Source organism: Drosophila suzukii, chromosome 2R, assembly GCF_043229965.1.
Source record: "Drosophila suzukii chromosome 2R, CBGP_Dsuzu_IsoJpt1.0, whole genome shotgun sequence".
NCBI lineage: Eukaryota > Metazoa > Arthropoda > Insecta > Diptera > Drosophilidae > Drosophila > Drosophila suzukii.
In genome coordinates this window covers 19672932-19691121 of record NC_092081.1, presented here as the reverse complement: position 1 = coordinate 19691121, position 18190 = coordinate 19672932, and the positions used below count along the sequence as shown (strand labels likewise).

The 18190-nt window shown below is 40.0% G+C and overlaps 1 protein-coding gene across 3 annotated transcripts in view; it reads right to left on the bottom strand.

Annotated features, from left to right (window-relative positions):
- Positions 1-2030: 2030 nt before the first annotated feature.
- Elk (Eag-like K[+] channel) overlaps positions 2031-18190 on the bottom strand; it is a 63708-nt gene continuing 47548 nt past the window's right edge. For 2 of the 3 annotated variants that reach the window (XM_070994606.1, XM_036813248.3), the window contains 8 exons: positions 17863-18064; positions 16340-16519; positions 15448-15566; positions 14811-14891; positions 10566-10661; positions 7884-8037; positions 7011-7135; positions 2031-4684 (listed from right to left, as the gene is read on the bottom strand). In XM_070994606.1, the coding sequence (XP_070850707.1) occupies positions 2873-4684; positions 7011-7135; positions 7884-8037; positions 10566-10661; positions 14811-14891; positions 15448-15566; positions 16340-16519; positions 17863-18064 (2769 nt within the window). In that variant the 3' untranslated portion in view covers positions 2031-2872. Of the gene's footprint in view, positions 4685-7010; positions 7136-7883; positions 8038-10565; positions 10662-14810; positions 14892-15447; positions 15567-16339; positions 16532-17862; positions 18065-18190 lie in introns of all 3 variants that reach the window. The other variant, XM_017073612.4, reaches the window with a different exon arrangement.

Sequence of the window (18190 nt, the reverse complement as noted above, 5' to 3'; positions counted from 1 at the left end):
TATTTGCGTAATTAAGAGGATGGCCACGCCCCCTGCCCCTCTGCCCCCAGCCCCACAGCCCATCTAATTGCCCCCGATGTCTGCGATCCTAATTAAAACAATATACACTTGCTCCACGTTGGCAATTTCGAAATTCGGGCATTGCCCGCCAATGATTCCAATCGGGCAATTTAAGCGCATCTTATTAAGCGACAACTCCTAAGCTCCTAAGGCACCATCTTCATCTTTTCCACAACCCCTTCACCACCCGTCGCCATCCTTGTAAAGTTTTGTGAAAAACTTTTCCCCACTTTTATGCTCTTTTATGGATGCCCACTGAGGCATTTGTGCCATTGCGACCGCAATAACAGTGAAAAAATAGGAGTAGTTAGCTTAATTTCTTTGCTCGAGTAGTTTTTCTTGTCGTTGAAGCGAAAGAAAAAAAATGGAAAACTGAAAATGAGACTGGGAAAACACACCGCAATGAGTTTGATAATAGTTTCAAGTTATTAACATTAATTTTTTCCTCTTTTTCTCTGGGGCTCCACCAACTTCCCCCACGCACAAAATCGTTTCTATCAGCGAAAATGTTCGGCAAAGTTTTGAAATAAATTATTTTTGTGATAATGGCTGCATTAATGAGGCGCAGAGCTAATTAGAGCCCCAACGCCATTGCTAAAAATAATATCTGCTGTGCACTTTGGCATATGATAATTATATTTCAAAGCTAATCAACCTGATTTTCGGCTTTCGAGTGCGATGTCGAGAGCTTTTTTGGCAAGGATTTTAGTCGTAGCAAGCACCCAATGGGGTTCCTAATAAAAGCTCCAGGACTCTAAGCTCTCAAATGGGTTCTACATGGTTGGGATATCCGTTTAGGCAGGAAAGCTTCTGTTATATTCAAGGAGATCAACATTTACGGAGCTTTTTTTAAAGAAAACCCATGTATAAAAATGTCCGTTGATTATCAGAAGGATACATTATATATATATAAATATCTTTCTTGTTAAGTTTATTTGACTTTATAAAATATTTTCCCAAAAGCTTTTAAATAGCTGTGTTTAAGAACCTATTTGTCAGCTTTTTAGTACAATTTAAGTCCGAGGTCCAAGGGTTTTTGTATAAATGATACGACTGGGAATGTAGAATCCGTTTGTAATGTAGATTATACATATACATTATACATATGCACTTAAAAAAAATAAAAGATATGAAATGCTGTTTATGTTTAAATATGTTAATATGTTTAAATATACCTTAACCCTTCATTACAATAACTAATTTTATCCAAGGAATATCAGTAATTTCACATTACAGTATTAATCCCATTTCTTGTTATATATGGTTTTATGTGGTTCGCAAGCTAATGCGCTTACCGCAGCCAGTAACACCAGGGGGGACTTAGTCATAGAGATGCCCAAATCGAGGGGCTTTAATACCCCAATTGGCATGCGAACTTGACACACAATAAACTTGGCAATCAGGTTACCGGATTATGGTAGAGAAACGATACCAATCGACCAATTGAATTAAGCGCATTAAAGCAGAGCCAGTCATGTCAAAGGATCCGAGTCACGCAGTCATCAAGGGAAGTTGGATAAAAAAACGTTGGGAAATTGGTGTAAAAGGCCAACTCAAACCCAATGAAACACCATCTTCCTTTAATTTGTCACATCAAGTTTATTGAAATATCGAATATCCTTTTATTCTTTAAATGTATAACTACACATATGATACATACAAGTATATAGTCTCAATAACATTTAGTTAAAACATTTAAAAACGTTTATTAGATTCTCAATTGAATAATTCCGCTTACACTATGGCTAAAATATGTATCCATCTAAACACATATAAAACTTATACACTTATTATCATAGGATGCTTACATCAAAGATAGAATGAAGCTCAAGTCTTTATAGTTTTTGGGGAGCAAATGTACACATACCACATATACTATATACACTCAGGATATATATGGGGATGTTGGAAATTTACACAGTTTTCAGTTGATTATTTGTATAGCCCACTATTTAACCAACACGGAATCAAGACTGAGAATTGAGCTGCCGGTTTCGCCTTCTCGCTTGGAATCACAAATTACTTTTGGCCAAATGCCCGAGAGCTCACTTTTAAAGTGGAACTCTGTCCATTCGATATATGTAGCACACGATTGTCGATTATCTTAGGTAATAATCTAGGTTAACTCACATCTCAGTGACTAGAAAGAATTTACAGCTTAAATGTCTACAAATCTGTTGAATCCCCGTTTGAAATTCCTGTCATTGAGCTTGCCTAACTATGCATAAATTCCAGATCTTAACTTAATGGAGAGCTCCTTATTTCCTGTCTCGAGAACCCTAAGAGATTTAAGAGCAGTATCTCTATCTCTTCTATAATAAAGTTCTTAAATCTCAAAATAGGGTTCTGTTTCTAATCATTATTATCCCACAAAACTTCAGGCTGATTCAACTTAACTAACATTTCACCCATTTTCGTAAGTGTCAATGATATTGTGATATTCTGTTGCTAAGCAAGATATACTCGTACTCGTATTTATCATTAATCGGAGGTCTCTAAGCTTTGTACTTCCGCTGACATATGTTTTTCTTTATTCTGAGTGCGTATATCTTTTGCTTATTTTTTAAGAAAATAAATAATTTTCTCATTATTACAGCTGAGCCTTATAAAAATAATTTCATGGCTTCTCTGATATGCTTTACAATATGTGTAGGTATTTCTGATAAATCTACGGGGGAAACAGATGAACAACCAAACTCGTGTGTGTATGTTTGTATCTTAGAGATATTAAATGTACAAGCGTCTTTGTGTTTCAGTATTAATTAGGACATAAATCACGCACTCCGGTTTGCATGTAAATGACTCCAGCTGCTTATTTGCCACTCGGATCTCGAAGGGATCGGGTGGAGGGCAGTCCACGCAGACCCTTCTCCAGTTTATCAGCATCGCCGGCGGAAAAGCGGAAATTCATGGCCTGTCCCTGACCCTGATTCTGGTTGACACCTAGGAGGATGGGCCTCGAGTTCCTTCGCGGTCCCAGGAGCTCCACACTCTCCTCCTCGTCGTAGCTCACTCCTGCCACCGGAAGTGGGGTTTTGGCTGGAGGTGAGTACTCGGCGGTGGCCTCCGATAATCTCCGATACTCCCCGCTCCGCGAGTGCTGCAGCTTCCAGGAGGCCCTTCTCGTGGTCGCCACACTGGCCACACTCTGACTACTATTGCTGCAGTGCACCGAGGCATTGGTGGTGGTCAGGTTGCCAGTGCTCTGCGAAACCAGACAGCTATTCGAACTGGAACTGGTGCTGGACAAGCTGGAGTTACTGCCACTGGTGCTCTTTCGTATGCTCCTCTTCGAGGTTGACCTCACTTCCTGGACAGGCTGAGATGGAGGAGGAGTACCCTCCTGGGCTGGAAGTAGGGAAACCTGGGGCTGCTCCTCGGGACTCAGCAGGGCATCCGTGCTCTTGCAACAACTGTGATGGCTGGCCGAGTGCTTCATTGTCCACCGAAAATCATTGGAGTTCTCGTCATCCAGGGGCGGGTATATGCGACCAGGAGTTGGAACTGCCGATGAGGTGATCAATCTCTCCTTGGAACTGGCCAAATTGGGGTCCGCAGGCGAGACACACTCATCTATCGTATTCAAAGGTGATATCTGCAGAGTTTGCTTTTGCTGCAGCAGATCCATTTCGTTCTTGATGGCTGGTTCAATGCCCAACAGACCCAAAACCAGGCGAGGATTGGCCAGAACAAAACGCTCGAAGGTGGGAAAATCAATGCGATAGAAATCCGTTTGACTGCTTCTGCTGGTCATGATCTTTTTGGGCTCCACGGGTGAGGGGGCCTTGGAACTACCTGTATTACTGGTGGGCAGCTGGACATCCCTGCCCCAAACTTCTGGAGGATGTGATGAGCTGCGCTGCATGGCTGCCATTTCAGCTGCTCCCAATACGCCACCCATCAAGCCATGATCCACTGCATCGCCAGATCTTGTGGCCGCCACTCCACTTATATTGGGTATGGATCTTGCGGGCGGGAACTTCAGTGAACTGTGCGAGGTCATGGCATTCGAGGTGAAGGTCATCTCCTGCAGAGCACTGATGGCATTGCGAACTTCGGCGCTCAGTTGGGCCACATCCTGGTGCAGGGTGGACACCTGGGAGTCCAGTCGTTCCAGGGAGGGTCTCTTGCCCGCCGACTGTTGCTCCTCCTCCAGGGGATCAGCCTCCTCGAAGGAACCACGATCCAGGCTGCAAGCTGCATTCAGTGTCCTGTGGCGCTTGTTTGTTTCCCTCAAGGTAATCAAGGACCTGCCTCGCTGATGCAATCTCTGGTTCCTGGGACTTCCCAGGCTGCCCAAAAGTGGAGATCGTGTTGCATGCAGGGGGGAATTGCTTAAGTTGTGCAGTGGAGAAGCACCAGCAGGTGGCGCTGGGCCACCATTTTCCTTCTCCCCCTTGCCAGCTTCCTCCGCCTCCTCGCGATTTTCATCATCCTCACTGATGCTGGGCAGGGGAAAGGAGGGTCCAATATCGGAGTCCTGGTTCTCGTAACCCTCCCTCAAGTTGCAGGTGAGATCGTGCTGGATATCGTTGGCGAACTGCTGCTGGTACTCCGGATAAAGACGCAGCACCTCCACCAGACCTCCCATGTGGATGCACTTCAGATCGCAGTAGGTGAGCGCCTGGAAAATTTATGAAGTGAAAATATGAAAAGGCATGTAAGTTAAATGAAAACTCGCAGCAAGTAAGTCAAAGGTCGTTTTTGGCGTTAAACGATTATGCACTCTGGACGGGGCGGGGGGCGTGGCAGCTTGTGTTTACGCCCATGAACAACATGAAAAAGCTTAAGCAGCATGTAAGCGAAGATAGGGTAGAACAAGGTATTATAAGCCAGAATGACTTTATATTTTTCTTCAAACTTAAAAAAAATATTCCTAAAGAATTAAGAAAACCACAAATTGCCCCTATTTCGTTATAATGTGTTGAGCAAAAATTGTAATCTTAAAAGCCTATACTTAACTAAATAATTTCTTAATGGTACAACACATTTAAACAGACCTCTTTAAAAATGTGAAGTATATTTTCTTAATTCTCCATTTTAAAATATAATCAAAATTTTTAAAAAAATCTTCAAATGAAACAAAATTAGCCTGTTGAATTATTTTTAAGCTGATGAAATAAAAAATTTAATAATTTAAGCTTACCAACTTTTCCAATATGTTAGGGTTTTATAAGACACCGTGCTTGGTAATAAAGTAAAATATTTGAAATTCTTTGTTTAGGCAGAACAAATTTATTTTTTTAGGATAGACTGTTTCCGGATTTCCAAAATAATTAAATATATAAAACTAAAATTATTTAGGCTTAACAAAATCGTTTTTCTATACGGCAGTCCTTAATTCGTTTCCAGGTTTTAAAAATTTTCATACTTAGTATGTAGTTAAAATATTTAGAAATTTTATTTTAAGCTAAGCAAATGTATTTTTTTAAGGTAGTTCTTTCCGGTTTTCCCAAATAATTAAGATTAAACAGATTTGTTTTCTCCCAGGGTAGTCTGAGGTCCACTTCCGGTTTGCCAAGAAACCGCACTCGGCGATGTTGACGCCTCGGCGTCTTCTTTACATACTCGAGTGCGCCATCTTGGCGTTTACACACCCCTCACACCCACGATGGCAAACACACCCGGCACACACACAAACACGCGGAGGGGCAGCGCCTTGAGTATCACTCATACGACCCGTTCGCCGAGCTGTTTGCCAAAGTGGCGCTACAAGGAGGAAAACGCGCGCGGCAGCTGTTCGCAATGTCTGCACTTCATTCCGCCATGGCAGACATGCAAATAAACACCAGATAAAAGCAAAAGGTAAAGTTTGCCTTTGCCAACACGAAACCAAACATCAACAAAGGCTAAAGACAAAGGAAGAGCCAAGAACAAGTTGTTTTGCTGGGCAAAACTATGCATAAATTAAGCACATTCCTTAACTAATTAAGCGACAATAAAATTGGAAATTCTTAGCTAAATTATTGCTGGGGGAGTGGCCTCCAATTGCCAGACAAGAGTTTATGGCAATTAATTAGGCGTGAAGCTTTTGAAACCCGAACCGCCCCGAGATTATTGCCATAATTAGTAAGAGTAAACGAGTAATCGTAGACGCGGTTAGGAGGATACCAAAGCCCTCAGACTCTCAAGCCCCATTGACTTTCTGCCGAAAAGAAAAACAAAAAAGAAAACCCCGGTATGCCAGGCGAAATTCAAACTGCTGTGCACTCATCTTGAAACCTCTTCCCTGGTCCTTTGCCACGAAAAACAGCTTTCCCTGCTAGGACTAAGATAAAATTTACAACAAAACAGCCTGAAATTGCAACTTGCTTAATCCTTAAAGCAGAGAGCTCTAGACTATGATAAAAATATAATTAAAGTGCCGGGAAACTAAAGCAGAGCAGGTCATCACATATCCTTGCCATTTCCCAGCCTAAGCGGCAATTAAGCTGTTTTATTCGAGTATTTACCCTGACTTGAGGAGCGAAGTTGAATAGCGTGCAGTCACAGGTTTTCCAGGAAAATAAAGTGATGTGGATTTCTAAAATAAAAGCTGTGCTGCTCTGGGTTTGACTGGTTTGATGGACTTACCATAGGTACTACTTATATATTTTAAATCTGAGTCTTGCTGGAAACCAGCGGCTCATCAATGTATGCTCATGTACACTGTACGTGTGGCGGTAGAGAACGGGCAGAGCTGTTTCCTGCTGCCGAAAGCTGCTTTAAACCTTTCAAAGAAAATATTATAGCCCCATCTCATTGAAAATTGAAATCCTTTTGTCCCTCTATCACATCAGAGCTCCCCCACCGCGCTGTCCACTATCATCCGAATGCATTCCATTCACGTTCACCCTTGAGCTCCCCGTCCAGAGGCTGGTGTAAAAATAAATTCTATTTAATTACTGCCCAGCCCACTCCACAAGGCAGATTGCCAGGGGGTCAGGGGGCCAATGGGCAGTGTTGCTCACCTTAATGTCGCTGCTGCTGCGGACGACAACATCCTGGCCAGCACTGTTGGTGGTGGCGGTCATCTGGCCATTGCTGGTGGCCACCAGGTGCACATTGATGTCGGAGCCCACGAGGTCGCCCTTACCTGTTGAAAAAACGAGACACGAGTGGGAAAATGGGGAAAAGGTCAGCACTATGCAGAGTGTATAGAATCAATGAGCATAAAAATAGAGCCTGGCATTTGTCTGGGCCAAGTGGTAGAGTAGACCGCCTTGATGGCCCTGCTCAAGTTGATGACACTGCCTGCCATGAATGAATAAACAAGCAGATGACTGCCAGCCCCACTGTCTTGGCCAAAGTGCCAATGGAATTCAGTTTGGCTGCTCAGAAGCGAATGAACTGGCGGGAGTTCAATAGACGCTACTAGTCGAAACATAAACAAAATGAAAATTTGGCAATCGATGGATGAAAATCAACAGCAATTTAAAAATGTAATGAAGAGAAAGCAATATAAGGCAGAGATGAAAAAATTGTATTTGAGATGCAAACTGCGCAAAACAAAATACATAAAATAGATTTAATTTTAGAATCTATTTTTTTAATAATTCTTAAAAATTCTTTGATCTTACATATATTTAAAATTTACATAGTTGAACTCCTCAGAATTAATTTATTGGTGTTTAAGAAAATAAGTTAAGAAACTTAGCTGAGTATTGAAGTGTCAATGAACGGGTATTAATGCGAAATCAATGTAAAGAAATATCTTTAAAATGCTAATATATCTCGGTAATGATAATATGATGTATTGTAATGTAATATAACAATTTTTAGATTTAATAAAATACTTATACAATATTTTTTCTGACTTCAGGCGAAGTTCAGGACAGACTCACCCAAAATGGCCACCACCATATCGTCCTTGATCACCTCCATGGATCCATTGCACAGATAGTATATATAGTTCAGGGCGTCGCCTTTGTGGATCAGATACTCCCCGGGCGCACAGAAGTTCGTCTTTATGTGCAGGGACAAAAGTTTCAGGCAGCCCTGCAACCGAACATGTAACAAATCGGGGTTCAAGTAAATGCGATTCTGGTTTAGTCAGGAATTGTTCTCCTCGGTCAGAGGCATTTAGCATTTAGCATTTAGCTCGGTCGCGTTTTATTTGCGCAATGAAACAAAACGGCAACAGCTGTGTGTGTCCTTGCCCCGGAATGTGTCCTGTGGTTTAAGACCGACCTCCTGTAACCCCCTTTTTGCCCCCTTCTCATAGCCCAAGCCCCACGCAACCCATCCACATCCACGCTTTTGCCCACGAAAAGTGGCTTAAAGCGCGCTTATAACTGTTGAGTGGTTTTTGTTTGCGTTACTTTGCCTTTCTGAATAAGCTTTATTAATGTTTGCAGTCCGCCTTTGTCATTCGGCTTCAGTTTTTTACACTTTTTTCTACTTTTTTCCTTTTTTTTGTATTTTGTACGGTCATTCGGGCGCTCGTTCTGTTTGTTTTCCAACTTAGCTTGAGTTGCATTTCATTAGGTGGCACCTCCTTTTTATCCCGTCAGTAAACCGAACCACAATCGCATTACCACGCTCTATAGATACCATCGAAATGCGGGGTCATAAAGTTTACCATTTCAGAAAAATATAACTTCAATACAATTTGTTATTATCAATAATTTGAATTTATGACCACAATTTCCTTTGTTGTGCAAATAAGACAGTTAAACATATGCTATTTATTTCCTTCTTCCTCATATAACACAACAACGGAAAATGGAAATACTTCAATCCTATTAATTTTCCTGTCTTCCTTTGTTTTAATAATGAAGTAAGGTATTCTCTGAATTAATAACGGGGTGCTATGAGCAAAATCCGCTTAATTTGAACCAGTATTTTACATTTTATGGGTACAAAAAAGATTGGTTTATTCTTACAAGCCTTGACAAAAATGTTATTGAAATTCCTGGTTCTATTTTTAGTAAAAAATTTAAACGGTTGCCGTAGAAACGTTTGGAATTTGATGCTTTGATCTGAAGGGTATTTCCCTTATTTGTTTTGGCTTTGGGGTTTTTTACGAATTTAATATACCAAACAATTCCAAATCAATTTCTATTTATTTGCAATTGATTTCACTTTTTTCAATGTGGCTTTAGAGGCTGCAATGGGTCATAGAACTGTCAGGCCCGTAGATGAGAAATCAATTACTGCACAATCTCTAGCTTAAGCCAGGCGGCTTTCAACCAAATGATTTCCATCTGCAAGCACCCCCATCCATATCCTAGAAAACAAGGCTACAGTGAGCACCCATTAAAGCTTTTGGCGGTTGACAAGGGTATTGACATTGGCCATCGAAAACTACTCGACCACACACACACTTGCATTCGAGGGGATTTTTGCGTACAAGTTTGCTGTTGGCCAAAAACCTTTTTCATGCTTCACTTCAGTCAAACGAATGGAACTTGGCCCACAGGGCAATGCCGAAGCACAAGCCTCAGAGAGTTGGCTAGGAAACTTTACCTGTGCACATGGGCGTGGGCAGAGGGGCTTGGATAAAGTCCTTGAAGACTTTAAACATAGAATTTTGGTATAGTATTACCATAGAAATATATTATTTAATATTTATCATTATTAATAAAACCCTTCCGAAACATGTTATAATATTTGTCAATATAGAAAAAAGGTATTGTAACTCTCAAGGAAATTGTTACATACCTAAAGTATTTTATTCAAATTAAAAATTTTTTCAGATAGAAAACAGGTCACCCCTCTTAAGAAATCCTAGACTACATCCCTGTCTGCACAACAAGCCCCTCCTAACTTGCAAGTGTGTGTGTTCTTGTTTATTTGTATGCGGTTGTTTGCCTGTGTTTGAGCTTCACAGCGACAAAGGACGAACCGAACGAAGCCCAAAAAACGTTTCAGTTAAGCCCGCAGTTAACTTTTGACTGCTAGCATGGCCTTCATTTTCTCTTTTTACCTGACCCCACCTGTTGGCCCCACCTTTTATCCCATCAGCTCCCCTTTTGTCCCACCCCCTGCGATTCCTGTGCCATTGCTGCTGATTATTTTGCCATCGCAGCCATTTCGTTCCATTTGTCTGAAGCTGAATCGCTTCAAAGCGACATATTCTTCGACCCCTGCAAAAGAACATTCGCACGGGTACACAGGGAGAAATATATGTTGAAAAGCTAACTTTTAAAACACTTGTTAAAAACTTTAAAAGTATAACTTTAGTTTTTAAGGAGTAAATAATGTTTACTAAAGAACCCCTCTTTAAAATAAATGCCATTCTTAGGTTGGACTTTATTTTTTTTTAAATAAGGTTCTAAAAACCTTAAGCTATTTTATTAAAATATTATTATTTTTTTTAAAACACTATTCTACATTTTATAAAAAGGTTTTTAAATTTAGTGTGTTTTAAATTTTAGTGCCACCTTTTCTTTCACTTTTAACTTTTAACCTTTTTGTCGTACAACCTAATACTTAACTTCTATAAATCCCAAGATTTAAGAACACTTTGTATTACAAATTCTATACTACACATAATAATTCGCTGAGTGTAGGCTCAAACTCACCTGGGAGGCCGCCTCGAATATCGGCAGCTGTAATATTTCACGATGTAGATGCATGGAGACGTCGCCACGGAGCTCCTCGGGAAATTCGCGTAGCGTCTGAAAGTAGAGGAAAAGCCGAGGAAAATGTGAGTCAAAGATGCGTGGAGAGGCATGCATAAGCACCACACACACCCACGCAAGTGAAAAGAGAAAGTGGAATATACACGTGAAAATTGAATCGCCTGAAAATTGTGAGGGAAATGGTTGGCATTATTTTACTCCGGCACCAGGGAATTGTTCCAGCTTATCTGGTCTTTCTTGTGTTGCTCAACTGCAATATGTATTACAAGAAAAGAAACGCCGTAGATACTAAAGAATACCCTGTAATATTCGATTTCTTATACATAGTTATTAGTGTTAAAATAAATCATATTCCAGAGCAAGTTTCATTTTAATTTTCCATGGAGATACATTTATTGGGCTTAAAAAACGAGTTTATCGAATTATTATTTTCCAGCTAAGGGATTTTACGATTTCAGCCGGTTTTATTGTTATGTTTATTGGGTTTCTTTTTAATTAACAGCGATTATCCAATATTTATATTGTATGGACCAACGAACGAAAATCAATATCGTATACACGAGCTCACCCCTTGATTTAAATTCCTGACAAGGCGAATTGTCATGAAAAGCAAAGTCCCTCTTGATTTTCCACAACCTCCTGCCAGGGTATAATTATATTTTTCCTTTTACCCCCCGCATTTTTATCTCTTTTTTCCTTGGGTTCGTTTCAAGTGTATTGGATGGGAATTGTCGGTGTTTCGGGATTAACATGGAAATTGAGGGGGAATTTGCATCTTGCTTGTTTACACTCGCCTTCCACCCATTGTTGCGACTTTAGCCTCCGTAACTTTCCATATGTATATATTCCTAGGGACTCAGGGGCTGATTACGCTCGAGTTTTATTCATATGCACGAAAATCGCGTAAATTTGTTTTGCCAACTAGACCGCAAATGATATGCGAAAATCTCTGTGGCTGCCCAATTTCATGGATTATGGCTTTATATTCCGTTGATCCGCTTACAGTAAATTTTAACTTAATTGTACAAATAGTTGGGCAACTTTCGTGTTTGTGTTTGCACATTAATTAAGGCCAAAAGCAACTAAATCAATTTTAGAACGGTCAGACCTTAATTAAAAATTCACAACGAATGCCAACGCAAAAAGCAAATATTTCTGCCCAAAATAGATGTCAGCAAGTTTCCAATTCCATTTTGGGTTAGTTCATGGGACTAGCAAATGTACTAGTGTTATCAAAAAAATAGAATCATGTGTGCTTAAAACATAAGTGGAATTTACTTTGGGATCATAATGTTTTAATATTTTTTTTATAAATATTAAAAATTGGACAAAAAAGTATTGAAAAATATAACATTTCCATTTTTAAACGACAATGGCTACTATTATTTTCAACTCCACTGTAAGTATTTATGAGTGCAAAACAAAAGGAACTTTTAGCTAACCAAGCGAAACTAAACATGGAAATATGTTGAAAGTTTTTCCTGGGATTTGTTTGAGTTTTGTTGCTTTTATTGCATGCCCTTTTTCCCCGATCCCCAAAGGGCAATTTCCAAAGAATTGTTATTTATGTTCCATTCAGTCTCTGTTTTTCCTTTTTCCCTCCGCTCAGTGAAGTGTAAAATATTTTACATTAATTGCGCACACACTGGCCAAAAGCCGTTGCCAAAGTGGTTGGTATGTTTTTTGCATTGTCGGCCTGAACTCAAGTTGAAATTCGCGCTGTGGGGGCCAACATCATTTAGCTTTTAGAGGGGAACTCCGACATTTTGCCAGTTAATTTTCATGCGCAATAAATTAACAATTTAATTTAGTGCCAGCCAGTCAGGTCGCCATTTTCCATCGCCTCCCGAAATTTCGGTGCTATAATTCGTGTGGCATCGACAGGTCGTGTGAGTGTGTGTGTCAGTCTATATTTCATGTATGGTCTGTAATTAAATTAAATTCCATTAGACGTTGTCAAAATTCCTGAGTACTCGAAGAAGAGACGAAAATCGGTGTTTAATAGCAGCTCAAATGGTAAGACGAGGGCTTAACATTTCCGTTGTCATAACGCGAATAAACGACTGACAGACAGCTTTCCTTGCTGACATGAAGAATCAATCTTCAAAAGGCGGAAAAGGGCTAATTAATTTGCAGACTTCAGCTCACGAAAATTGCACTTCACTGGGGGTTTTGATAAGGGTAGAAAAGGGAAGAAGGAGTGATGTGGGAAAGGAAAAAGATAGCAAATTTAGTATATAATAGGATATATTAGATACAAAAGAACAAACCAAGTTGAAATTAAAGAAGGATTAAGTACTATATCATAGAAAATATAATTTTAATTTATTCTAAATATAAGAAATATATTTATAAGGAAACATATAATATACAAAAAATAAACAAGTCGGAATCTAAGAATATTTAAGCACTTTACTCTTGAGAAAATGTTGCAACTATATATTGTATGATTATTGCCTAGTTCTACATTTAAGCATATGGAAAAATATTTTACTTTTTAAATAATTCCCAAGTCTATTTAAAGAAGATTTACAAGCTCCAATCTTGAACAGAAGTACACCATTTTGTAATAAAACCTGTATTGTACGAGTGTTGCATCTGCCTTAATTGTGACATCTGTAGCCTGTAAAATTCTGATGTAGCCCCAACTAAGTAAAAGTCCATTAACTTAAAGTCCACAAAGCCAAAGCCATTCACCAAGCAACCTGGAAGCTGAGATAAAACTGGGTTTTATTTGAAGAGGTTTTAATTAACACTATTAAAAGAGGGCGCGGGGTGCAAAGTTGTTTGGCATGGCTCTCTGCTAATAGCAATTAGCGAGTGGAATCGCTGCTCTTTCCACTGCCCTGCACTTTTCCTGCTTTTTATTGCACCCTGTGCAGTTGGAAAGTTGGGGAAAACAAAGTTTCCCCGTCCGCCCACCTGAACTGCAGAGCAAAGTTGAAACCAGTTAAAGTTCAAAACTGCATAGCATCCCGAATGATTGATTTCTCTCCTGACCAACAAGGGGCTATTTCCATTCAGCTGCAGAAAAGTTTGCCCATCAAGTTCGGAATTATAGTGCTACAGTTTCAAAGCCGATAAAAATAAACAAGAAACACAAGCAGCTGTACACAATAAAACTGGCAAAAGACAGCTCAGAACGAAATTAGCAAAAGAAGAGCCGGCAAACTGGTAACTCAATGCATTTGACAGCTTCTACCCAGAAGATAAGGTACACAAATGGCATGTCTTCCCTTCTGCTCGAGTTAATGTAATTGTAAAAATTTTTAATTAAAATGTAGATTCCACCGGAGGGCCAGCCACATACACACACAAGCACAGAGGAAAAACAATGAAAAGCCAGGCATCCAGCCACCCGTTCACACATATAATTTCGATATTTAATTTTAACTTTTGTTCGAGAAATGGCAGAATAGTAGTGCGGTTGAAATACCTGTACATGGATGACCAATCAAAGGAAGGCCACACATTTGGGATTTGACCCGCAGCCAATCAATAAGTCACATGTCCAAATAGAGTACTATATGTTAACCCCACGGACATTTGCTTAATTAAGGGCTCAGAGGTTTATCGGAGAGGAAAGGCCGCTGGCGCTGCCGATTCTGTTTCTGAATCTGAAAGTGAATCTGTATCTGAAGTTTGAGTGAAGTCAGTCAAGTTGAAGACCTCGATGGAGTGCTGCATCGACAACTTTGCCAATCACTTTTTTCGGGGGTTGGTTGAGAAAATACAGATAAATAAATAGTTTCCCAAAGCAAGAGTAGTTTCCTGAAACAAAGAAAAACAAGAAAGAACGCTGTAATCAATGGCCTCGACTGTTTGATATCCGTTACTCAGACAAAGGTAGTGCGAGGGAGATGGAGATATGCATGCAGCAAATCGGATGTTTCTTGTTATATCTTTTTAACGCTTCCTTCCACCTGTTACATACTTTCCGAAGAATCAAGTATACCCTTTTCCTCTACAAGTAAAGGGTATAAAAATTAGGAAACCCCGACGTAATTTCCAGATCAACAAGGGTCCAAGTTCTTTGCCATCAATACCTAATGAATAAAGTTATTGAATATATATTGATTGGTTTCCCCCAGTGTATATCCTTCATAATTTATGACACACACACTCTCAATCGAGAAAAGATGGATGTATCTCAAGGGAAAATAGGCAACTCGATACGGTACTCACCTCGTATATGTCAATGCCATGGCTGAGTGACCAGGAGGTCTGGAAGTAGTCCTCGATGCGCTGCTTCAGCTCCTTGGGCATCTGTAATGAAGAGATCATAAATTATAATTGCACTCGCTTTGCTTCAGTTTTCTACCGATTTTTTTCACCCCAAGTTTTTGCCATCTTAGCGTTTAATGAGCTGCAATGCGCGCTACTTTCACTTCATTTGCATGCATTTCGCGGTTGAGAGCCGCACAAATGCGCTTAATTGTGCATCGCATTGCGTATGCGACGTGGGTGCAGCTCATTGCGTATACGCCGCGTGGCGCTGCCTAATGGAGCGACCCTCGAGTTTGCCCCATCAACAGGTTGCAGGCGCAGGCCACGCAAACACGATGCCCTGGAATATGCTGGAATCAGCAATTCATGGCCTTGAGTCACCATTTCCTTTCCATTTTCCATTTCCTGCCCAGCGTTGCGTGGCATATGGAAAATGTGCGCTGCATTCTAATAAAACCCATCGAGTGGCACTTCTCTGCTGCAGGGTAGGTTGGGGTAGGGTTCGGTCCCCTCCTGAGGGTTTCATTTATTTTCCGATCCCCTGCGGTCGCTGCAAATCTCAATCCCATCCTTTCCCCATCGAAATCATACTCACATTGTGCAGGGCCACAAAGTCCTTTAGGTCGCGCCATTTGCTCTCATAAAGAGAACGACGAGAATACATCCTTTGGATGATGGCAGTCACGTTACCGAAGACCACGGCGTGCATCAGAGCTGGGTAATGAAACGGAGGCGATATATCATTAAATCTAGGCTTGGCTGCCCAAAAAAGTAATAACAGTTATGAGTGCGGCAAGTTCTATTACTCTTTAGGCCGCATTTCCTATGTTCTTTAAAGCAAGACCAATAATTTAGACCGCAGTTCCTGTTTATGCTACGAAATTTCCATGCAATTACACAAATTGAGCCTTCTTCGTGACATAATGGGATCACTAAATAGGAGTTTGATTTCACTCCTGTTTTCCTCAAAATCATGCCCTGTGTACTTTCTAAAGAAAAACTTGAAAACAAATTTACATTCAACTACTTAAATTTAGAGCTTCCCCACAGTTTATTGTGAAAACATAATAAGAGGTTCTTGAAATTAGAGCTTCTTATGATTTAACTCTGCTCATATTATAAGAATCATGATAATCATATCTTATATTTTAAATATTTTGTACAGAAAATTTAGTTAATAATTGACAAAATTAATTTTAGGCAAGGCGAGACTTAGTAATTCAACATATATTTATAAAAGTATTAGAAGGCCTAAAAATGATGAAAATATCTAAGAGATAAATTATGGTGCACCTTAAATTCCTTAGCTATTTAAGTAAAGAAACTCGTAAAACTTAAACCATAAAGTGATGACCTTTTTCCTTAAATTTAAGGAATGTCCTTCCCAAATACCTCACAGTTTTGGGATTAAAATGATTTGGGTGTAGTTTTCCCCAGCATTTAACACAATATTTTGCTGTTTAAGCATTATGTATTTTAGTACCCACCGCCAATGAGCATCATGATGATGGTGAAGACCTTTTCGGCCGTCGTGTTCGCCGAAACGTTGCCAAATCCCACGGAAGTGAGACTGGTGAAGGTGAAGTAGAGGGCCGTGGAATACGTTTCCGCCGTGGTCAAAATGGCAACGGAAGCGTTCTTTCTTTCCGCCAAAAGCTGCAGCCAACCTGTGAAGAATACTTGAGGCATTTAATACGACGAGAGGAGGAAACAGAGAAGAAAACTTGTTTAGTACGGCGTTTAATTACAATTTGCGGGCTAAACAAATTGGGCTTATCAAATTGACAATGACTGGGCCTAACTTTTTCGCCTTCCAGTTTGTCAGTCTGTCAGTTAAGAACTCGTGCCAAAATCCGGACAAACTGTTTGCCCGGACCGGAAACGTCAGAAAAAAGTTTTCGTGTCTGTCAAGCTTGAAAGATTTTTCCACCCACTGATTAAGTGCCAGAAAATATCATGATGAAAACTTTTTTTCCATGGCAGCATATATATCTATGTATGCATGATGTGAGTTGGTTTGATTCGATTTGATGCAATGTGCGCTAATCCGTAACCAAACTTTAAACCTCGACTAACACAATATTCATTAACCACACGTGTGGGGGGGGTGTTTGTAGTGGTTTGTGGGATTCGGTTGCTTGGTTTTCGGTGATCCAGGTGGTGTACCTTGGCCCTAGGGAGGCGGAAAATTCAGTTAGCGTTCGACGATGCCCTGCCCTTCACTGTTGACTAACCAACTAACCAAATTACCGTTAGCACACACTTTCAAAACCCAGTCAGATGCACACAGTTGTGCTCGAAATAGTAGGAAGGGAAATCAAAAATTTATAGTTGACTTAAACTAATTGTCAGTTAAAAGTTTGGCAGTACTCAGTGGTTAATCGTCGCGGTTTCTTGTATCCCTGTGGTACCAGAATAATTATATCGAAACGACTGCACATTCTATTTTAAGGAAAATATTTAAAGTAAAAGTCCACCGCAAATTCTTCAGAAAAACACAAACTTTTTTTAGTAATAGAGTTTAACCTTTTTCAGTTTTACCGATTTTGTGTTGCAAATAAAGGTATAATTCAATTTCTTTTGTTATTGTTTTTCCCTCATACTACTACTACTTACTTAAATGTCGGATCTTTTTTATCGAAACGAGTGTAAATTCTATCCTAAGTAAAATAAATGAAATAAAATTTCACCGCGAATTCTTCAGGAAAACACGTAACACTTCGAAAATTGCCTTTTCGATTTTTTGTGCTTTTGAATTCAAAACAATGGTGTTATGATATTGCTTTAATTATTATTTTCCTTTCCTATTTCGTAGAAAAATATTAGGACTTATAATATTTAATTATATTTTATTTTTAATAAATCAAACATATTTGAAGAACTAAGTGTAATATATTCAAAAATATTTGTTCAGTTTCCCCCTTGATGGACTATCGTTTTGACCCCACCTGTGGCTGTACCTGTAACTCTAACCATGCGAGACCTTCGGCACAGGTAGCTACATACTCACCGATGTTGCTCTCGGGGAACCACTCGTACTCCTTGACCGCTATCACATACCAGATGCAGGCCAGCCAGTGGGCGGCCAAAGTGAAGGAGAACATCAGCAATGTCAGTATCATGGCCGTGTGCTGCGAGTATCGATCAATTTTTTGCAACAGGCGAGCGAGCCGCAGCAGACGCGTCAATTTCACAAGATGGATGTGTGATTCCTGGGCGAAAAAAAGAGAAGAATCCATAAAAAACATACATATAGCCAAACGACCCACTACAAGGTTGTTAAAATGTAAGCGATGTGCCACGCCTCTTTCGCGTTTCGCACTGCCCATTAGTTTGCT